Consider the following 25,234-nt stretch of genomic DNA (forward strand, 5'->3'; position numbering starts at 1 on the left):
ATTTGGACATCGGATATTTTAATAAATAAAAAGCGCGATTTTAATTGCAATTTACAATTTATACATACATATATTCAAAATAAAATATATATTTAAAAAAAAAAGTAACATCATTTCATATAAATAGAATACGATAGTAAGAAAGAAAAAAATCAAAAATGATGAAAGTTGATAACAATCAAAATACACCTGCAGGAGCTACACGCTCAAATCAGGTTGCTAAATTAATTTCACAAAGTGACAGTTTAATAAGATACTGCACTAGATTTGCATCTTCACCGATTAAAGATAACTCTGAATCGGTGCTAGAAATAAAAAATCAAAATCTAACAAATTTTTAGACTCGCCTCCAAGCGGCTCATGACGCCATTGTAGATTCTGACGATTCAGATCTACCACAAAACTTTAAATGATCTGCTTACGATATTTACGAAAACTGCTTGGACCAATATGAAGAAACGAAAGCTATGATCTCCGATCAATTAAAGCAATTGCACCTACTCCCCACAGTAGAGTAGAGCTGCCACAAATAGATAATCAAGAGGCAAGTTCAGGCATCCAACTCGAGGTGCCTGCATGTGATACAGAAACGTTTTACGGAGGTTATGAAGAATGGCCGTCCTTCCGGGACATGTTCACAGCCGTTTACATCAACCATCCACAACTATCAAAGGCACAAAAATTGTATCACCTCCGATATAAAACAAAAGGTCGAGCAGGCGAAATAGTTAAACAGTTCGCATTAAATGCCGACAATTTCAATTTGACTTGGGAAGCTCTAAAAGCTAGATTTGAAAACGAAAGAATACTGGTAGATAAACAAGTAACGACACTAATGAACTTGCCAAAAGTTAAGAAAGGAACAAGTGTAGAATTCATCAAACTAGAATCCACTGTTTCAAATTGCTTGTCGATTCTATGGACACTAAATATTCCCACAGACAGCTGGGATCCTATTCTGGTAAACATTTGCACCGCCGCATTACCAGAAATGTCGTTACTTCTATGGGAGTAATCGCTCTCATCACGGAAAAAGTTGCCAACGTGGCAACAAATGAAAGATTTTCTTACCAACCAATATGAAATTGCGGAAAGGTTGGAAGAAAATATAATCACAACTAAGAACATTAAACACGACCAAAATAGAAGCTTAAATAGATCCCAAGCTAGAAGCAAAGCCAAATCAAACAGAATTTTTAACAAAACGCAATCGTTCACATCTGAACAACGAAAACATACGTCATGCGAACTATGTAAAAGAGGGCATAAACTTAAATCTTGCGAGAGGTTTAAAAGCTTAAAAGTTAACGAACGAAATAATTTTGTCAGGTCAAAAAGACTTTGCACAAATTGTCTGTAACATGCGCATACATATAAAATATTTAAGCAAATTTAATTGCTTACATTGTCACAAAAGACACTGATTAAAATGTATACTCGATACATTGAGGAGCACTCACCACTGCGTTAACTTAAATAAAAACATCCGGTTTATTTTTGACACATTTGGGATTTCAACCATTTTATTTAAATTTATTGATTTTTTTTATATTAGTCACTGTTGGCGATCGAGTGGATACGGATCGTGGTTGAATCCCTCAATTGGAGGAGAATAGCGTGAGGTGTCGACACAGCGCAGTATAAGAATATAAAGTGGCGAATTTTAATGCGCGAATGTGAATGTGCGGCTTGTGAAGATCGAATTGTTGACGTGTTGATAGGCGAACGACAGGTGACGAATGAGTCGAACGAATTGTGCCTGCTTTCCCTTTGCCCATCCTTTTTGTTAAGTGGGTTTGCTGGTGTGGTGAGTTATGCTGTAGTGTCATCAGCTGTGGTGAATGGCGATGTAGCATCAGGATGCACCAGTTTTACCGAGTAGAGGTCCCCCTAGGCGAATATTTTGCCTAGTTTTATTTATATAATCTGATGCATGTAATTCGGCTTACTGTTGGTGGAGTAACCGAGGCCGCAGAATATTAGCTGTAAGAAGCGATTTTGGTTTTAATAGCCAATTGTATTTGGTGTAAATAGTGATGCTTGAGGTAATAATTGATTTTGCGTACTTTGACGACTTTTTGCATTATTATACCAACAAAGTTCTTTGCTTTTATTAATTTTATTAGCTGTTGTTTACAATTTATTATTTATCGGTTTGGCATACCGGTAGTTTATTATATGCCTTTTCTGTATTATCGGCAATGTTTGGACTTTATTTATTCTCGGCTTATGAAGAATAGTAATTCCACGCCTGGCTCAGATATGGCCAGAATGGGTACTCCTTAGCCCTGGAGTTAGGGCTGTGACAATAGATGGATCTTGCGAGAGAGTGGCCGGTAATTGCGAACGGCTTCTATTGGAATTATAATTTGGTAATTTCAAGTTTTTTTTTTTGTTTTTTTTTTGTAGTGAAATGTTCAAGTTGTACAACCGATTCCCATCAACTACCCTTATGAGAAGCGCTTTTGTAGGTGCGATAAGAGCTACCTTTACTTTTGGTAAGTTTGGGTGCGTCACAGTATCGCATTGGGCATATGGTGTACCCTTAACTTTAATTTTGAGTATAAATGAAATTATATTTTATTATTTGAAAATTATTAAGCACTAGTTTATAACAGGTGCCGATGTTTCGATTTTTTGAACCATTTTATTATATGTAACATTTAAGCGTCTGTGCATTAATTTGGCAAATAGTAGCTTTCCACCGCTTAAGGATTTTTTCAGGACTAAGTTTGTTCTCATTAATGGCGAAAGCCATCCTGCGGGGTCGAAAAGTAACAGATTTAGTCGTTAGACCGAAATCTTACATTGTTTTTTCTACCAATATGTGAGGTATTGGAATATTGTGGCTCTAGTGGTAGTCGTACGACGTACCGGCCATTATTTGATCGAGTAGTTGTAGCTTTAGAGAAGTCTTCACAGTACTGAACTTCTAGAGTTTGAAATTTCCTTAATTGTGAATTAAGGTATTTCGGGCTCAACTTGAGTTGGTATGGTTGTAACTAGTTCGGTAACTAGTCCACTTTGTGTTTCACTATGGAGCGTTTGAAGTTTTTGTGCCTTTGGGCAACATGGTGTGCCTTGGCAATTTTTAGAATTGTGGATTTGCTTTTGTTAAACGCGTGGTTCTTTTTGTGTAAGCGCTTTTTTGGAGTGAGTTAGGATGTCTGCTGTAATGAAGCATTGAATGGTGTCTGTTTAAATGAGTTAAGCATCCACCCCCCCTACTCGGTAAAACTGGCGCATCCTAATGCTACATCGCCATTCACCACAGCTGATGACACTACAGCATAACTCACCACACCAGCAAACCCACTTAACAAAAAGGATGAGCAAAGGGAAAGCAGGCACAATTCGTTCGACTCATTCGTCACCTGTCGTTCGCCTATCAACACGTCAACAATTCGATCTTCACAAGCCGCACATTCACATTCGCGCATTAAAATTCGCCACTTTATATTCTTACACTGCGCCGTGTCGACACCTCACGCTATTCTCCTCCAATTGAGGGATTCAACCACGATCCGTATCCACTCGATCGCCAAGAGTGACAAATCGTTCCCGGGATTGGAATATCGCCGCCTCGCCCGTCGATGTCATATTTAATAATGTTATATAAAAAAAATCAATAAATTTAAATAAAATGGTTGAAATCCCAAATGTGTCAAAAATAAACCGGATGTTTTTATTTAAGTTGAAGCAGTGGTGAGTGCTCCTAAATGTATCGAGTATACATTTTAATCATGGTCCTTCGAGCCTAAAAGACAGGCACTATAAATTAACAGCCACAAAAAATAAAATAAAACAATATCCAGTGCAGTGCGGTAAAAGTGAATTGGCGAACAAACAAAAATTATAAAACAAACAAAAAAAGCTTAAAAACAAAAGTGTAGTGTCCCAAACAAAAAAAAAATATACCTATACACCTACATACATATGTATATACAATATATGCATTAGGTGAAAACTGTGAAAAAAAACAAAAACTTGTTTATACTTATATACAACAAAAAAGACAAAAATAAAAAAGTGCAGTGGAACGAAGAAAATACCAAACTTACGGTGACAAAAAAATAAACTTACAGAAACAAAATATACAAAACTTAACAAACACAAAAAACATAAATCGTGCACGAAAAGGGAAAGTACCTAACCAATAACATAAACATATGTAAATGCAATAAACAAACGGGAGCGAATTAAACATTAAAACAAAAAAAGAAACACAGACAATCGGTTACGAAACCTTACAAAATAAAAAACAAATAAAAACAAAGTTAAACAAAAAATCGGGCGCGAAATTTAAAAGCGGCTTAACAATAAAATATACACAAAAACAAACAATCGGGCGCGAACGAACAATAGCTAAAATATATTAAAACAACAAAAATAGTACCTGGAAACGGCTACAAAACTTAAGGAGAAAAGGAGTGGAGAAAGGAAGAGAACCAAAACGCAGAAGGCATTAGGGCAAGATATGTGCATACATACACCCTGCGAAACATAACATGCAAAGGAATACCAAGTGAGCGTATTATGTCCTGTATTTATTAAACATATGCACATAAGTATGTATGTATATGCCTAAAATTACAGTCGTACTTATTATACCTGTAATTAAAATCCGCTTCAAAGGCAAAAAAAAAAAATAAAAAATATCAAAATATTTATATATAAAATTATTGAGGCTCAAAAAACAAAGAAAAATTGAAGCAATTACTTTCGAAAAACTTCCGGCAAACCCATTATATATATTTATATATTCACATATATCTATAAAGCATATCAGACAGCCGTTCTAATAGAAACATATGCACATATATACAAGAGAAAATATCTTCCTTCTATTCCGTTTTCGCGTTCTCTCTCTATCGCGAAATAATATAAGCATACGGCAATACAAATCTGCCTATTCTATACCCTACATACATTGGGTCAATTAATTATTACAAAATTATTAAAAAAGTAATTTTTGATTGCGAAATTAAATAAACGACATACATAATATATTAAAATCTACCAAAAAAAACGCACCTTAGCATAAATAAATAATTGAACAAATACATATTCGTATACACATATTTTCATATACAAAGTCCACATTGGCAATTATCCGGCGATACCTCTTGTTCTTTGGCAAACAAAAACAAGCAGGATTGCGTTCAAAATGCGAATTGATCTCTTTAACGAGCTCTCAATTGCTTAGGAACAAAGCATATTCATAAACGCACAAACAATTTGTGCATACTAATCAAAAAAGCGAATTGATCTCTCCAACGAGCTCTCAATTGCTTAAGAATATAAGAAAAAGCATAATCATAAGCACACAAACAATTCGTGCATACTTATGTAAATAGCGCATTGATCTCCTCAGTGAGCTCTCAATAGCACAAAACATAAGTACATACATACGCATGTAAATACAAGTACACGTATTAGGGTGTGCCTAATTACACAACATTAGGGCATAAGAAATATAAATTAATTGAAGAAAAGAAAAAATTTAGAATTTAAAATAAATTCTATCGGAATTAAATACCAAAAAAATAAAACGTTAATAAAACTAACACTATTTTAGCAAGATAATCGAAATTCAAAACACTATATACCTAAAAGAGTATTCGGTTTCAAGCAATACCCTATTGCCTTATTTACAAAAACAAATTTAATTATTTACAAATAAAAAATAAAATAAAACCAAAATGGTTAATAACGCAACAAATCAAAATACACCTGCAGGAGCTACACGCTCAAAACAGGTTGTTAAATTCATTTCACAAAGTGACAGTTTAACAAGATACTGCACTAGATTTGCTTCTTCGCCGATTCATGAAAACTCTGAATCGTTATTAGAAATCAAAATTCAAAATCTTGAAAACTTTTGGGCTCGCCTCCAAGCGGCTCATGACGCCATTCTCGATTCTAACGATTCAGATACACACAATTTCAAATCATCGGCTTACGATATATACGAAAACCGCTTAGACCAGTATGAAGAAACGAAAGGCAAGTTCAGGCATCTACCTCGAGCTGCCCCCATGTGACACAGAAACCTTTTACGGAGGTTATGAAGAATGGCCGTCCTTCCGGGACATGTTCACGGCCGTGTACATAAACCATCCTCAATTGTCACAAGCGCAAAAATTGTATCACCTCAGATACAAAACTAAAGGTCAAGCAGGCGGAATAGTCAAACAGTTCGCATTAAATGACGATAATTTCAATTTGGCTTGGGAAGCTCTAAAAGCTAGATATGAAAACGAAAGAATACTGGTCGATAAGCAAGTAACGACACTATTAAACTTGCCTAAAATCAAGAAAGAAACAAGTGAAGAATTTGTAACACTACAATCCACTGTTTCTAATTGTTTGTCGGTTCTATTGACACTAAATATTCCCACAAGCAGCTGGGATCCAATTCTCGTAAACATTTGCACCGCCGCATTACCAGAAAAGTCGTTACTTCTATGGGAGCAATCGCTCTCATCACGAAAAAAGTGCCCAACGTGGCAACAAATGGAAGATTTTTTCACCACCCAATATGAAATTGCGGAAAGGTTAGAAGAAAAAATAATAAAAAATAAGAACATTAAACACGACCACAATGCAAGCTTCAATAGACCCCAAGCTAGAAGCAAAAACAAATCAAACATAATTTTTAACAAAACACAATCGTTCACATCCGAACAAAGAAAACATACGTCATGCGAACTATGTAGAAGAGGGCATAAACTTAAAACTTGTGAGAAGTTTAAAAAATTAAACATTAACGAAAGGAACAACTTTGCCAGATCAAAAAGACTCTGTACAATCTGCTTGTCCCATACACATAATCTTAAAAATTGCAAAAGCAAATTCAACTGCTTGTATTGTCACAAAAGACACCATTCGATGCTTCACTACAGCACATTTCCTAGCTCACCCCAAAGAAGCTCTTATGCACAAAGAACCACAGATTTAATTGCAAAAGCAAATCTTGAAACACAAAATACTTAAAATTGCCAAGAGACACCATGCTGCTCAAAGGCACAAAAATCTCAAACGCTGCACAGCGAAGCACAAAATGGACTAGTCACAGAACTAGTCACCACCATACCAACTCAAGTTGACTATAATAACAAATGCCTTAATTCACAATTAAGGAAATTTCAAAAGTCAAGGAAACTCCTCCCTATAATAAACAAAACTCTAGAAGGTCAGTATTGTGAAGACTTCTCCAAAGCCACAACTACTCGACCAAATAATGGCCGGTACGTCGTACGACTACCACTAGAGCCACAATATTCCAATACCTCACATATTGGTAAAAAAAAAACAAAGTAAGATTTCGGTCTAACAATATTAAAAATTCAAATATATGTTACTTTTCGACCCCGCAGGATGGCTGGCTTGCGCCAATAATGAAAAAAAAACTGAACAAATCCTTGAGCGGAGGCGGGCTACTAAACGCCAAATTAGTGCATACGCACACTTATTATAAATTTTCAAAAATAAATAAAATCTCAAAAGTAAGTTAAGGGATCACCATACTCCCAATGCGATAAAGTGACGCACCTACACTTACAAAAAGGAAAAGGTGGCTCTTATCGTATCTATCCAAGCGCTCCTCATATGGGTGAGTTATGGAAATCAGCTATACAAAGCTTCAACTTAAGTATAGAAAATTGTCTACTCCACGAATCGAAGCCGTTCTCTATTCACGGCCACTCCCTCGCAAGATCCCTCTAATTTCATAGTCCTAATCCAGGGTTAAGGAGTACCCATTCTGGCTCTATATGAGCCAGTCGTGGAGATACTATCCTTCATAAGCCGATTTATTTGGCGATAATCCAGAAAAAGGAAGTAATAAATGGTCAGCATAATAACTATCAAAGAAGCAACCGCTTTATATTATAACTACGAGATGCAGTTACAAACTCGTAAATCCGCAAAAATATAGTTTCTTATTGTATGCACGTTACAGCAAATATGGCACATTCCAAATACTATATTTAAAACCAAACCCGTTTTCAACATTTATGGCATGTACACGGAAATACATGCAACAGTATAAAAGCGTAACACTAGGCAAAATATTTGCCTAGGGGGCCCAGGATGTTTAAATGAGTTAAGCATCCACCCACTCTACCGGGGAAAAACTTGCCCATCCTAGTAAGACACAGCTAATCTACCACAGCCGATGACACCATAACACATACATTACCACACAACACAACTCACCACACTTCTACATCAACCCACAAAACTTAAGGATGGTCCGCTGAGCAGGTTCAACATTCCTTCTAAACAATCCGTCTGCACAACATTCCCTTCTATACTGCGCCGCGTCGACACCGTTCAACACAATTCATCACCTGCAGTTCGCCCATCAACACACCAACGTTCCGCCCGCACCGACTTGCAGCGATCCAACCTAGATTCGACGCGATATATTTTCGCAACACATTGTACTCTAAGAAAAGGATAATTTTAAATAAATTGCACCTTTTAAATACATTTCCTTTTTTTCATTTTAAACACTCGCGCGAGTGTGAGTGAATATTGAAATCTGTGGTTTGTATTCCCACGTAAAATTGGTCAGCATTTAATCAGTTTGATTTTAAAAGCCAAAATTTGCCGTACGCATAAAATGCCAATGACGCTGTCGTTAAACAAAAGTACCACTGTTGGGGTGTTCCGATGCCGGAAAGGGAGTTGTCGGAACCGAAGTGCGCTGGCAAGTTCGAGCGATACCTGGTTCGACAACGTCAAAATCGCACTTCCACAGGTATTTTATCTAATGTATGCGTATGCATCTCATTGGTCACATGCGGAAGTGAGGAAAAACAGTTTTATCAGGGAACCAGTTTTATCTAGCGCTACAATATGTGACTGGTATAATTACTGCCGCGAAGCTGTAGTATTATACCAGGTTGACCATCAGGTAGCGGTAGGTAAAATTGGTGGCCTGGTAAAACTGTTCAAACAGACGAAAGCAAATTTGGGAAGCCAAAATACAACAAAGGTACTAATAAAAATATCATTTTTTTTATGTAATTAATATATCTTTTCTTATTTTAGGGCGGAGAGTCGAGGGCCACTGGGTTCTTGGGATGGTTGAGGATGGGAGTGACGACCTTAGGCTGGAGGTATGTCCCGGCAATGTCAGGTCTGCTGAGGTGCTCATACCTTTGATAGAGAAGCACGTGGCAAAAGGCAGTACTATATGTACTGATTGCTGGAGGGCATACGACTGTCTGGCCAGTCACGGGTATGAGCACCGACGCGTTAATCACAGCGACCCCGATAATCCGTTCGTTGTCGAGGACGGGACGCATACTCAACGCATCGAGTCCCAGTGGCGAGTAATTAAACGTTTTTTATTAAGGACAATTACAATAATAGCGAAGATTTTTCCAATTTATTTTTTGAATATATTTGGAGAAAAAATATTGCAAATAATCATCATGATCCTTTTGTAAAATTATTAGATGCAATTAAATATACTTATAACTTAAAACTTTTTTTATTACAATGGAAAATTTATTTCAAATGCTTATTTTAAGCAAATAGGTGAATAATTACTGGAAAAAACATATGTAGAAACAATGTAGTGAAGTGTAAGTGCATAAAAAGACATAATATGAATTAAATAATTACTAGCAATCGAGAAATTGCAAGATAAAATTTGCAAAATTTTCAACTTTAAATGCAAATATCTCGAAAACTATAAGTTTGCGGATGGTATACTAAAGTTTCCCCCTATGTAGGGTCATGGGTACCACAAACGTTTAGCTTACGAGATATTCGAGCAAAAGTTCAAAAATTCAAACAATTTAACAAGCTATTTTACAACATTTAAAATACTTTTCACATATTTTTCACTTCAAATCAATTAAATTACATTGTAAATATTTAAACAAGTTCCCATTTTACACTTTTTCTAGGGTTTTTAAATAAGAAATCTATATTTTAAAAATACATTTTATATTCGTAGTGGACATTATTTATGTGGAAATAGATCGCTGCCATATGATAATAAGCAAGTATGAGCTATTCGCTGAAATTCGTATTGTGTAAAGCCCACGGTCAAAAAACTGATTGGACTTTATCAGTATCGATTTTAAAGCTGCTTTTGACGAAAAGGAGCTGCCTCTCTCTTAATTTGGCACGCCTGCAAAACGAATACAGCTGTGTAAGCTGACATTAAGCAAATCAAAGCTCCGTCAGATCGGGAAGGATCTCTCCGAACCGTTCAATACCAGAGAAAATAATTCGAGCTGCAGAACTTAATCGAGCAGGTACAACTTTTATAAGAGTGTACAGCTGCTGGCGTATGCCGATGATATTGATATCATCCGCCTCAACACCTTCACCGTTAGTTCTGCTTTCTCCAGACTGGATAAGGAAGCAAAGCAAAAGGGTCTGGCAGTGAACGAGGGTAAGATGAAATATTTCCTGTCATCAAACAAACAATTGTCGAACTCGCGACTAGACTACCACGGCACTGTTGACAGTCATACTTCGAAGTCGTAGATAACTTCGTCTATCTTGAAAACAGTATTAGCACCAACAACAATGTCATCCTCAAAATCCAACGTTATTTTTTGCAGTGGGGCCGAAGGCCGTCAACGCCGAAAAGAGTATTACACGAAAGTACATCAGTTACCCCGGGTATTGACTCTACCAGGGTTATTTTTCTAGTGCAGAAAAAAAAATAAAGTACAAACAAAGAAATCGATGTTGTTGCAAAATCCTTCATTTTTCGAAATCGTGTCTAAAAAACGATCAGGTTGTCCCCGAAAGTCAACTGAGAGAACAGTCAACTTACTACGGCGGACAAGTTTAAGTGACCGCTTTAGAAGTGTACTTTCTTTAAGAGCGGATATGCAAAATTTTCACTAAGTGTAGAAACCATACGCCGAAGGTTTATTCGTAAGATGTCTTGCGAAAAAGGTGCCATTAACACAATAAATATAGGCTTTCTTTGGTTTTAAAAGTACCTAAATCGGGAATCAAATGAGTGGCAACAGATTATGAGATCTGACTAAAGAAAATTTAATTTACTAAGCTCACAAAATTTGTTTTTACGCGTAGTGAGAGGTGCCAGGATAAAAATGAAGTTTCCTGATAGACAAATGATTCAAGGCTGCTTTTGGAAGCCTAGACCCTACACCTTGTTGGTGGAATGATGAATTCACAAAAATATGCGACAGAGGTTAACATTCTTTAGTACCCGCAATTGGAGAGCATTATCCTCATACGGATCGCCTAATCTTCCGAGATGAACAGCTATACATTATTGGTGTATACAAGCCTATTTTTTTTTTAAATTGAACAATACATTAAACACGCCCGACTTAAGGCCTTTGGCACAGAATGAGGTGACTAAACAGAAGTCAACAAATATAAATCAATTGATAAAGATTTTAGAACTGGTTTGATTTGTTATAAGGACATCATTTGAGGACCTAGTGAATTCCATGCTTCAACTGTTGACAAATTTTTCTCAACTTTGTTTTAAGCATTTTACATTGAGAAAAAACATTTTCACAAATATATACATAATAGCCCGCTTCATTTCGTTCGATAACACTGGTTTACAGCAAAAATGTTCCACGAACGCCACTATCCAATTTGTATGTGGAATCGCTCACTGATTTCGAAAATCGAATAAATTTTTTTTTATCGATACGTTTTTGAGATATTTGCAATTTACCGTTATTCGACCAAAAAAAAAGGTGTCTTCATTTAATTATGTATATCTCACTGACCAGTTGAGCAATCTTTCTGCAAATTATAGAAAATAAAATTGAATGAAATTTCCTAAAAATATTGTCTACTCCATTTTTCCATAGGCCTTATAATTTCTGAGAAATTTATTAATCACTTCGTGTTTTTAAATTTTTTTATGAAAAAATTAAAAAAAAATAAATTTTGGCAAGGAAAAAATTTTAAGACAAAAGATATTTTTAAAATTTTTTTTTTATTTTATATTAAGTCCTGTTTCTTTATAAAAAACTAAGCTACCAACGAACAAAATCCATGGATAAATAGGAAAGTTGTACATGATTAAATAAATATATCCAAGTCGCGCAAAGTCAATGTATTCGTATATGCGTATGTAGTGTGTAAAGTAGGGGTGGGATTGTTTTCGAATATCATTAGAATAAACTAATAACGCTATTCGTTTAAAAAAAATCAAATAATACTTTTAGAACAGTAATACTCAAATACTGTTGTAGTAGTTTGCATCGAAAGCAAGAGGTGTCAGGTTCGAAACCCCTGTAGTCATGTTAATTTGCTTAACATGTGTGTAGGTATACAGGCAGATTTTCGAAGGGTAATTAGTTGCGGAAAATTCCTAATGCAAATAAATTTAATTCAAACATGGGGTGATTTTTTAAGAGCTTGATAACTTTTTTTAAAAAAAAAACGCATAAAATTTGCAAAATCTCATCGGTTCTTTATTTGAAACGTTAGATTGGTTCATGACATTTACTTTTTGAAGATAATTTCATTTAAATGTTGACCGCGGCTGCGTCTTAGGTGGTCCATTCGGAAAGTCCAATTTTGGGCAACTTTTTCGAGCATTTCGGCCGGAATAGCCCGAATTTCTTCGGAAATGTTGTCTTCCAAAGCTGGAATAGTTGCTGGCTTATTTCTGTAGACTTTAGACTTGACGTAGCCCCACAAAAAATAGTCTAAAGGCGTTAAATCGCATGATCTTGGTGGCCAACTTACGGGTCCATTTCTTGAGATGAATTGTTGTCCGAAGTTTTCCCTCAAAATGGCCATAGAATCGCGAGCTGTGTGGCATGTAGCGCCATCTTGTTGAAACCACATGTCAACCAAGTTCAGTTCTTCCATTTTTGGCAACAAAAAGTTTGTTAGCATCGAACGATAGCGATCGCCATTCACCGTAACGTTGCGTCCAACAGCATCTTTGAAAAAATACGGTCCAATGATTCCACCAGCGTACAAACCACACCAAACAGTGCATTTTTCGGGATGCATGGGCAGTTCTTGAACGGCTTCTGGTTGCTCTTCACCCCAAATGCGGCAATTTTGCTTATTTACGTAGCCATTCAACCAGAAATGAGCCTCATCGCTGAACAAAACACGCGCGCGAAACACATTTCGAACCGAACACTGATTTTGGTAATAAAATTCAATGATTTGCAAGCGTTGCTCGTTAGTAAGTCTATTCATGATGAAATGTCAAAGCATACTGAGCATCTTTCTCTTTGACACCATGTCTGAAATCCCACGTGATCTGTCAAATACTAATGCATGAAAATCCTAACCTCAAAAAAATCACCCGTTATATGCACATACACATATCTTGGTAAATTCATTAATTTTTTTAAGGCCGACATCAACAGCAGGTAGTATTTTCTTTTCCCGGCTCGTTAATATGAAGGAACTCTTTTGTTTAGGTAGGTTTTGCCTTTTTTTATTTTTTCGCGATCAAGCTATATATAAGGATAAATGCCCCTTGAAAGTTCATAATATCTGTAAGGCTCGCCGGTTCCAGTTTATAATTACAATATAAGAAACCGTGAGCTGTTTTTAAAAATAAAATGAGTAAACCTACGGAGAGAATTTGAGTGTACCAACGATCCGGATATGTTCTGTTACATATGCGGTGAATATACTCTTGTACGGCATCGGAGGCAGTTTAGAGATTCGATCCAATCTATATATTCAAAATAGTTTGGTATTGAGCCTAAAAATATTGACAAACCATGGACTCCGAAAATTTTGTGTTCCTTTTGTCGAATAATATTGGTTCAATGAGAATTAGGATCAACAAAGTACGTATTAAAATTATGAAACTATGCTTCTTTTTATTTAATAGTAATTTTTAATTTTTTTCTTTTTCAGGCGATACATGAAATTTAATGTACCAATGATATGGCGAGAACCTACATGCCACTCAGAAGATTGTTATATTTGTATGACAAAAGTACATGCCTCTCGTATGCAACAATTTCAATTCGTGACACCCCATGTTAAGGTGACGTATTATAGAAATCGTCACCAACCATTTGCCAAACACTATACGAAGGAAGACAATGTATGCTATTGCAAAGACATTCCAGGATTATTCAAAGAGTTTGGTCAACCATATGATTCCGAGGAGTGGCGATTGTTCATAGACAGCAATAAACTGAGCTTGAAGGCCGTATTACTGCATAATGGCAACAAAAAGCCCTCGATCCCAATCGCGCATGCAGTAAACACGAAGGAAACATACGAGGTAATGGAGAAATTGTTAAAATTCATCAAATATGAAGAGCATGATTGGAAAATATGTGCCGATCTTAAAGTCGTTGGAATGTTATGCGGTCTACAAAGTGGCTACACAAAACACTGCTGCTTTCTCTGCAAATGGGATAGCTGAGCTCGTAAAGACCACTATTGCATTAACGATTAGCCGGAAAGAGTTGAATTTACAATTGGTGTGGATAATATCAAATACGTCCCACTTGTAAGAAGGAAAAAATCATTCTTTCGCCATTGCACATCAAGCTCGGCCTTTTTTATACACATCGTATTGACATGCCATTCTGTGGCCGCCACATAAGTGATAATGATGATGTTATTGGTCGACGGGACCGTGCATTCCGGCTTATTGGTGGTCGTCGAACTGCGCCGCGGTTGCAGTCTGCAGGATCTTCACCGATGTCATGACTAGGGGGCTACTCTGTAAGGCGTTGCGCAAGTGTAAACGCTCGTTAATGAAAAAAAGCACCTCTGTAAGGCGACAAGCGCATTGGAAATTGGGTTTTGCGTATTTATTTTATCCTTTCGCAATGGAATCACTCTGCATTGCGTAAACGAATGTCAAATCTGTGCGTTTAACGAATTTTTGATTCGATATCAAACTGACAAGCGCAGCCGACAAAAAATGTAAGTTTATAAGGCATATTTGTAGTTTTAATAAAAAAAAAAATTATTTATCACGGAACATTCTAAAAAGAAACAAAAAAACCCAACACAATTCGAAATTTTAGTTAATTATATGAAAATACATTCGGAACTTTTCAAAGGACAACTGAAAACTGTGGACTCGAAAAATACTGCAAATAGTTTATGGAAAGAGCTGGTATGTGATCTTAATGCTGAGGGGCCACCATCGCGCGATGTTTTAAAATGGAAAAAGGTAAAAAGATTAATTATAAATGATTTTTAAAGCACACATGTATTACTTAATTTTTTAAAGGTTTGGTCGGATTATAAAACACATTTGAAAGCAAAAATGGAGCGGAACAATCTAAGTATCTCTGGAACTGGTGGTGGTCCTCCAAGTCATTGCTGGTTAACACCGCTGGAGAAGCAGGTTAGTGAGCTCCTGGCAATAGAAATATCCGTCAGTGGAATAAGCGGCACCTCAGAATTTGATGCAGCACAGTTAAAGCAATCAAGTGGGTCAGACATGACAACCGACGAATTCCGACCGAATGAACCAACGCCAGTGGATGAAATGCCACATTGTTCACGTCAAAGAGTCGCTCCGCAAAAGCAAGGGAGCCTTTTAAATAAGCAAGTGGATAACCAAATCGCTTATCACACAGGTTCATTACCCGTGTTGTCCGAAATTAATGAAAACCTAAAGGTGATTTCAAAATGTATGAAAAAAACATAAAATGGGTAAAAGATTATATAAATTGGCTGTTGAAAAATTCGAACACAAAAAAGGATTGATTTGGACAAAACAAAATTAAAATTCCCAACATTAGAAATAAAAAAGCAAATGCTAGAAATTGAACGGCGCGACCAATAAAAATGTTGTATTTTAGTTATTGACATTGAAGTCTGTTAGTTCTTTTTTAGTACTTACTGATAATTATTTATTTATTATATTAATAGTTTAAAAGAATTGTTTTGATTTAAAGACGTATTTTGCGTTGCTGTGATAGTTTTTACTTTTTATTACATGTATAGATGTGCAAGAGACTAAAGTTTTATAACATTAATGTGAATTTTAATCAAATAAATGTGAAAATGTGAAAAATTAAAAGGTTTACTTTATTAGATAGATTTATATGTTTATAAAGTAATCATACTGTTTTTTATTTGATCCATTAAACGTTTAGCAATATTGGTTTCATTCGCATTTCCAATGGTTTCAGTACAACTAGCATCGACTTCTTCAACTTCTATTGCTATATTGGAAGGTGATTCTACATTAAAAGGAGTGCAAATATTATGAAGAGCACAACATACGTTCCAAATTTGCACGACTTTTTCTGGGGCATAATGTAGTTCTCTAGCAGCTAAAAGGCATCGGAACCGCGCTTTTAATACTCCAAATACTCGTTCGATAAGGGATCTGGCTTATGAAAATTTAATGTTGAAGTAATTTTCAGTGGAGTTTTGAGGAGCTTTATGGAGTTAAAAGCCATGATGTCTAAAGTCGTCTATTAGATAAAAAAAAGCAAAGTAATTGATGCATATAATAGCTAACGAGTAAAATTAACGAATGTGTATATGCTCCTCAAGAATGCGAATTCCTATTTCGCCATTCACATAGTTGGTTTTTAAATATTGGCGCTCGCTTGACAAATTCCACACATGTGAATCATGACACTCCCCAGCAAACCGACCATTAACGGCTTTTATCATCATCTTATGATCACACATCTAGGTTTTGGAAACAATATTTATTAAAAAGCAATAATAAATTAAAAAACAATTGCCTTACCACCATAGCGTTTATACTATGCTTTTTACTATTGAAATATAAATTCTCATTAACTGCCGGTCGTATCATTTGGATGAGAGTACCATCCACCACTCCAATTACTCCTGGAATTCCAAGCATTGAGTAAAAAGCTCGTTTCGCTTCATTTTCCTCCTCTGAAGACATTGCAAAAGTTATGTGTTTTGGAGACAGCATTTTCTCAATTGCTTTACAAACTTCAAACACACAACGCGAAACTGTTTGTTGAGCTAGTCCTGTATGGTGATCTTGTCCAATTTGCTGTTGATACCCTCCCTGCGCCAAAAACTTAAAAGTTGCTGCTAATTTTACAATTTTGGGTATTCCTGTGGACCTGCGTAGAGTTTTTAGCTCACTACTTATGCTTTACAACACATATTTGAACGAGATCCTAGATAGGCCTAGGATCTGCAGAAGATGTGGCGAAGGTGAACATCAGGCCAAGGACTGCACCAATAAGCCGAAATATTTACTCTGCCTGAAGGGAGGATCCAAAGAAACAGAGCATTTCACTGGAAGCGTCAGGTGTCCGGTATATAAGAAGACAGCACATCAGATCGTATGAGATTATTACAACTCAACCTTAACCATAGTCAAGCGGCACAAGACCTGCTAAAACAGACGATCGCTATAAAGCAGATCGACTTGGCATTACTCAGCGAACCATACAAAACCGGGCGGAGTGTAAATTGGTTAAGTGACACAAAAAAAAGGCTGCGGTATGGAAATGTAACCCTAGCTTCCCTCAACTGAAGTATACATGCTCTTTCAGCGGCTTTGTTCGAGCTAAAGTTAGCGACATACATATTTATAGCTGCTAATTACCCCCCAGCATCAATGATGAGGAATATAAGAATATTATCGACAGCATTGTGACCGATGCCCGAGGTAGAACCAAATTGGTAATAGCTGGCGATTTTAATGCCTGGGCTATTGAGTGGGGATGCAAAAGAACTAATAGTAGGGGCAAAGCCTTACTAGAAGCTTTTGCTTCCCTTGATCTTGAGCTACTCAACACAAGTAACTAATGCACGTTCAACAAAGGCGGCCGACAATCAGTGATAGACCTTACTTTCGTAAGCTCCAGCCTAGTTCGTAGATCGCAATGGTAAATTAGCGATCAGTACACTTTCAGCGATCACTATGCCATAATATTTGAGGTAAAAGCTCCACTTACAGACCCTAACAAGAAATTCATGGTGACCCAAAACATTCGACCCAGACCTCTTCAAAGAAGCCTTTGGACCCGCTTCTCTGCCTGACAACTTGCGGTCAGATAACCAGGCAACTTCATTGATTATGAGCCGAATTAAGAGTGCATGCGAAATACCAATGTCGAAGCTTCCACGGCGCAATCATCATCCCCCCGTTTACTGGTGGAACGACTCAATTGCTAAACTGCGAAAAGAATGTCAAAAAGTAAGACGCTTATACCAAAGGATTCCAACGAATACAACGCTCTACAAACAAGTTTCAAGGCCAAGAGAAAGCTCCTGAAACAGGCTATCAAAAAAAGTAAACAGGAATGTTTTCTCAAACTATGTGACGATGCTGAAAACAACGTTTAGGGGCGTGCATACAAGACCGTAATGGGGAAACTACGCATTCGAGGTCAAATGCCAACTTCCTCTACAACCCTTAACAGAATTGTTTCAGTCCTTTTCCCGACCCAACCCCAATTACCTCGAGAGGTCGCGGTGGTGCAACAAAGAGGGTTGGTACCAGAAGTAACGAATGAAGAGGTTATAGAGGCATGCGACCGGCTCGACCCATGTAAAGCCTCAGGGCCAGATGGCATCCCAAATATAGCTCTTAAAACAGCGATTGTTAGGAACATAGACCCATTTAGAGCACTTTTCAATTCATGCATGCAGGATGGCTGTTTTCCAACAATCTAGAAGAGACGGTTTATCTCCAAACCAATTTGGATTTAGGAAGGCAAGATCAACAATCGCAGCGGTGACCCTAGTGAAAACACTGGCAGAAACTGCCATCAGTGGCAAAAGATGGTAAGGTGGCACCATCAAATACTGTATGGTTGCAACCCTCGATGCCAAAAATGCCTTCAATACGGCATCATGGCTAAGTATACTAAGTGCGTTAAAAAACTTCTCTGTACCGACATATCTCTACAACAAAAAATACAAAATCTCCGGGGCAGTGCCACAGGGATCTGTACTCTCGGGCCTCTCCGCTGCAATATAATGTATGACGGAGTATTGCGACTCAAAGTACCGGAAAACGTACACATCATTGGGTTCGCTGACGACATCGCGGTTGTGGTTATAGCAAAAACCCATTCACGATATAGTCACGATTACCAACAGGACAATAACGTTAATAAGCGATTGGCTCGAAACTAACGGACTGAACTTAGCGGAAAGCAAGACTGAGGCGGTACTCATCACTGGCAGAAAAGTTCGGGAAGTTGCCACGTTCAGCATAAAGGGTGTAAGCATCACTACACAACCGGCAATTAAGTACTTGGGAATTATCCTTGATGCAAGGATATCCTTTAAGGAACACATAGCGTACACATGCGAAAAAGCTACAAAAGTGTGCAGAGTAGGGTGGCTCTTATATAGCACTTTTTACAATTTTTAATAATTTTTTCGTGGGCTACCCTTCAGTTTGGTTCCATTCTATGAAAAAAAAGAGCTCTATGGAATTTGGTGTCAATCGGATAAGGGTAAGGTGTGCCCCTAGGCCCTTAAAAATCCAAAATGAACCGAAAATCACATGAAAATCAAATTATTTGTTTTTTTGTTCCAAAAAATGTTTATTGAGTAAGTAACTAGCAAGAATACTTACTGTTAAATTATATAAAATCATATATAATTTGTATTCATAAAGATTATTAAGTAATAAATATTAAATAATTAATTATTTTTTATAATTTATTAATTATTATCCATACTATATTTAGCTTATACATATAATTCTATAAAACTTTTTCTTCAATTCATTTCAGATTATTAGAAAAAATAATGGTAAGAAAATATTTACAAAATAATAACATACAAATTTGAAATAAAGAAAGGTTAATAATTTACAAAAGAAAATGTCATGATGAATTAAAAATCCTTATTCATCGATAAAGTTTGTTTTCTGCTATCTGGAAACTTTTGACGGTACTCATTTACAACCTGAAGCACATACTGCTTCTGTTCCTCGTTTTTGGTAAATAAATTATTGTAATCCTCCATTAGTTTCACGCCTCTTTCCGCCGGATCGTTTACAACTTTCAGTTTCTTAACTAGATTTAGAGCATTAATGAAATCTTCATTTTTGTGCCACTGCGAAGGATCTATGTTAAGGAACTCGTCACTTAAATCGAATCTAGTGAAAAATTTCTTTGTTTTATTAGAAACAAATTGTTCGATTCCATTGCTCATTACTTCTGGGATTTGATTTATTTGCACATTAATCTTTTTGGTATTTTCTTCTGATATATCTGCTTCACGATATAGTGCACTGACCATTTTACTTTTTGATTCAGAAGACAAATTGAGAGTCAAAGAACGCGAAGGCGATGGGTTCAGGAGATAGATACAACAAATGATTTTTAATTTTTTGTAAAGCCACACGGGAGATGTCACTGTCAATATTCTGATATTTATAAAGTGTTGAAAGAACACTGAAATCTAAATATGGGGCTTTGGCTGCAGAAGGAGCACAAAACCACGCTTCGGCATATACACGGATTAGGAAAATGCAAATATCACAAATAGCATTTTCTTCATGCGGTGATAACTTAAATTCATCGCTAAACATGAATATTTTCAAGCAATAAATAGCCTTTGCCATCCACCTTGCATGATGGATAGCCCCTGGTACTCGGAAGATCACTCCACGAGGCGGTGTTGTGCCAAGAAAAATAGCAGTCAATTCTAAAAATTCTCTATAATCCTCTCTGGGATGTTGTTCTTGCAAAGCGTCTTGTACAAAATCAAGAATTCGAGATACATCGACCGGATCCAAATTTTCCTTAACCTTTTCATGCTCGATTCCGGTTTTAAAATTATTAACGTTAATTCCAGACCAAGCAGTTTGGAACTTTTTTAATATTGGTACAGTTGGGCCTGTAGTTTTCCCCATCTTTTCCTTATAAATTGCTTTTAAAATTGCCTCGTACATGTGATGCCGACTGGGTAAATACAAGAGATCTTTTTCCAGAAAATTTTCAATCAAAACGCATGCACCTTTAAAAGCGTCTGTATTTGATGCTGTTGTGTCAAAAACTAATGCTTTTACGTAATCCTGAAGGCCCCATTCCGCAAGAGTTTCACAAACAGCTGTTGCTTGTTCTTTTCCATTCCCCGATTGCAATGCAGGTACACCAAGAAGTTGATCAGTACCACAATTTGAAAGAATTACAGAAAGTCGGTCTACTGTCTCTACCCGTTAATGCTGGAAGTAGTTTACCATCCCAATGCAAGGTAGCAGCGTGCAATTTCCTATCCTTGAAAATATTTTTGATTTCAGCAGCTTTTTGTTCGCGAAGATTCCCTCGAAAATTGTGAATAGAGCACCTGTTGATAGCGAAATTTTCAACATTATAACCAAGCGCTTCGATGGCAGCTACCAGAATATGAACAGCATTCCTGTCACTGATTTTGCACTTATCCAAGGCAGCAGCAAGCTTAGGAGTGATTATTGTTCGACGCCCCCTTTTCCTTTTTGCTTGTGGTGATAAATCTTTTGAGACTCGCGGAACTTCCTCCAAATCACAGAAATCTAAATCTTCACTACTGCTTGAACTAGACGTCATGAGCATAGCAGGTTGAGCTGAAAAAATTAAAAAATTTAATCAAATGAAAACATATGTATAAATCCATAAATATTTATATACACAATCGATACTTACTCAGTTGTTGCATTTCATGATCGCTTCGCTTTTTCCTCTTCATCTCTTGCATTTTTCGTTCAGAAACTCGTGCTTCTTTCGCAATTAGCTGGTAATCAATTCCATACATAAACCCTGGCCGTCCTCTCAACCGCTGATTGATTAAGAACTGTTTATCTTCTTCAATGGTAATGATACTCAAAGCATTGGCGTGTGCTATATCAAAAAAGTCCTCAAGTTTTTCAAGGAAATCTGTTTCTTTTTTCTTATGAACCTCCGACAATCTTCCAGCATGTTTTTGAAGTTACCTCCATTGTTGATACAGACCTTCCAACTTTGGTATACGATTCCTTAACTCTTGCGTCGGAATTCGTGCTTTTTCCCAATATATCATCGCTTCCCGCACAGCTAGTGAGGCACTTCCCCGTACGGTTAACCTACACACTCGCAAATTGAAAATGAAGACGTTTAACACTTGTTTCACCGATGGCAGTTTACTTCCAACAATTTCATTCGAGTAATGCCCAAGAAGATAAATTTTCTCTCGTAATCTAGGAGTTGACATTGTGCTACCGTATGTGTTCACTTCGAATGTTATCGGAGACTGATATTTTCATCCACTCAATTCACAATACACGAAGCACACCCAAAATTTAAAAAAACGCGCAATAACCGTCAATATTTACTGTAAATAGTTATTTTCGCTGCAATGCGAACATACTTTTACGAATCTTTTTCACTTTCTTTTTGTAGTAAAACAAAGCAATTTTCCCCCGAACCTAATTTAGGCGATAACTCTGTACAAGTTTTTGAAACCAAGAAACAAAATTGATTTTTTATTTGAATTTTCGTTTATTTTGTATTTTTGAGGGCCAAAGGAGCACACTTTAAACTTATCGGATTAACTTCAAATTTCGCTCATCTGATTTTTTTATAAAAAGGAACTAAATTGTAGCACAAGAAAAAAATTGTACTTGAAAAGCAAGAGCCACCCTAGTGCAGAGCCTTGACCCGGTTAATGCTAAATACCCGCGGGCCAAAGCAAATTAGAAGACGACTATTAGCTGGTGTATTAAAGTCAGTCGCGCTGTATGGCGTCCAAATTTGGGGAAAAGCCTTCGAAATAAAATCTTATCGTCGTGGCCTTTTGTCTATATATGCCACTTGCGCGCTGAGAGTATGCTCTGCGTTCCGCACAGCATAGGAAGATGCTGCCCTTATAATCTCGGGCCTACACCCTTTAGACCTCTTGCCCAAAGAAATTCAATGTCTTACAAATGACAGGTTACCGCATAATGCACTGAAAGAAATTGCAAGGGCAGAGACGGTGAATCACTGGCAAAAACGCTGACAGGAAAGCGAAAATGGGCGGTGGACATACCGACTGATCCCCAACGTTGAGCCATGACTAAACAGACCACACGGTGAAGTAGATTTCCACCTTCCATTCAGACAGGAATATAACGACACATGCGATTATTGCGGAGGCGATGCTGTCGAAAATGTAGAACACACATTTTTCTTTTGCCCGAAATACAATATAATCATGAGAGGCAACACTTAAAAAATGCGTTCGGTATAGAGCCAACTCCTGATAACTTGGTAAACCAAATGGCCGAATGAACAGAGAAGTGGAAAGCTTGCGAAGTGGCAGCCAGGGTTATGAAATCCCAACGTGCTAGCGAACACCGGCGGAGAAGAGAGGTGTTAAATATAACGAACAACCACGACCCAAACACACTAACATTGACGTGACGGGAAGGGTTGGCGACGAACAATGTACAAAGAGGGTTATTAGGCCAAAAGAGGTGGGGCCAAGTAAATGCAACTTGTAACTGAATGAATTTTGACCATTACGTACGCATGAGTGTCACTCAACCATCGTCCCGACGTAATACTTGACGGTGGTATCGGGGGGAACGGTACAGGACGGTAGGAGGTTTAGTTCGGATTAAAGTTCCACACTGACATGGGGTACAGGCTTTCGATGCTTCCTCCTCGTAAAAAAAATAATAATAATAAAAAAAAACAAAAAACATATTTGAACGATTCCGTGCTTGCTTAAGTGACAGTTTTGCACGAAAGTATTTATGAGTAGAAGCACAAACAAGTTTAAAGAATCGCACTTTATCATTCAAACTTACCTTTTTTCACTAAGACTCATCACATTAGACTTGTCCCTAATAATTTTCCGCTCAACTCGTTCATTTTTTGGGTTTTCCTCCCATAACACAACAGAATCCATATTTACACCTATTTTATTGATTTAAAATTACTGCACCGCTTGAATTAGTATTATTTAAACCTTTATATATAAAACTTTTCAAACTTATTTAAAACAGTGCGCAATTTAAATTACATATCGCTCATTTGCTGCAAGACCGGCATAAATCAAAAAACGTGATTTTTGAGTTAATGCTGCAGAATCGTTCGTTATATCATACTTCATGTTGAGTGAAAAATTCATATGAATACCTCTTATATGCTCCGCTGGAGAAGAGAATATATTTCCTGCTTTCCGTGAAAGGTTGGAGTCAGTTGAAAACTTTGAACGCGTTTTCTGGCAAATCGATTTTTTTGACTTATGGCGGTCTTGCAGCAAATGAGCGATATGTTTGTCTGTCAATTTACTACACTTTTTCACTTTTCTGTTATTGATATTTCTTTCATTCTCCCTCGTTTCGGTCAATAATGTCAACTGTACTGGAAGTATGTCAACGGGAAAACAGTGCAACACTGTTTACAATGCAAAAGTGTTACAGAGTACCAATTGCCCTTCGCAACGCATTGCTATTCGTAACGCTTTACAGAGTAACCCCCCAGTTCTAGTTTCCATGATAAAGCTTTTTTATACCCTCCACTTAAATGACCTAAAAAAAGAAATTTCGCATTAAAAATGTATCACTTGATTCTAGTTAATTTGGGCGCGCTGAGTTCAAAACTGTAATCAGTTTGTCTCTATCAGCTCTAGTTTTCATCCTTTTTTATTTTTTTTTCAGGTCATAAGTTAAGTGGAGCATATATGCATATATAGCATATTGCCTTCTGCGCATTGTTCAAATTTTACTTTACCGCTAATTTTGGTGGCGACGTAAAACATATAGATAACGGTAAATCAAACGCCAAGCAACATAAGTATTCAGTCGGATTTGTGTTTGACTGCATATGCAAGACGGAATGAAAAAATAAATGAATATTCAACTGAAGCGTGATCAATTTTGTGAGTCACTGTAAGTGCAACAATGAGCTTCGAACAAAGAGCCAACATTAAATTTTGTTTCAAAATTGGTAAAACTTTTACCGAAACGTTTTAATTGAAGAAACAAGTTTATGGGGATGATTGCCTATCCTGTAGCATAGTGCATGAGTAGTTTTAACGTTTTAAAAGTGGTCGTGAGGACATAAATGACGATCAACATGTGGGCCAATCAAAATCGGTGATCACCGGAAATTCCATTGAAGCTGTACAAGCTGTGCGTGAATTCGTCAAAAATCAGCCAAAATCATCATTGAAATTTATGCAAATGGAATTGAACCTCTCTAAAACATCGATTTATCGCACAACTCGACTGACGACCTAAAATTGCTCAGAATCCAACATTCGAAGAACATCATTTAAGATGTCAAAAAGGACAAAAATTTCCTTTACAATATTGTGACTGGTGACGAAACGTGGTGTT

General features: G+C 36.9%; 1 protein-coding gene across 2 annotated transcripts in view; it reads left to right on the forward strand.

Annotated features, from left to right (window-relative positions):
- The window catches only part of LOC125775427 (uncharacterized), a 60,881-nt gene extending 44,875 nt beyond the window's left edge, over positions 1–16,006 (forward strand). The window contains exons 2-5 of one of the 2 annotated variants that reach the window (XR_007421178.1): positions 569–13,796; positions 13,867–14,895; positions 15,036–15,148; positions 15,209–16,006. Coding sequence is in view for 1 of the 2 variants with exons in the window: in XM_049446043.1 (XP_049302000.1) it covers positions 15,008–15,148; positions 15,209–15,631 (564 nt within the window). In the remaining variant the exon portion in view is untranslated. The other variant, XM_049446043.1, reaches the window with a different exon arrangement.
- Positions 16,007–25,234: the final 9,228 nt, after the last annotated feature.

This window comes from Bactrocera dorsalis, chromosome 1 (assembly GCF_023373825.1).
Source record: "Bactrocera dorsalis isolate Fly_Bdor chromosome 1, ASM2337382v1, whole genome shotgun sequence".
Lineage (NCBI taxonomy): Eukaryota > Metazoa > Arthropoda > Insecta > Diptera > Tephritidae > Bactrocera > Bactrocera dorsalis.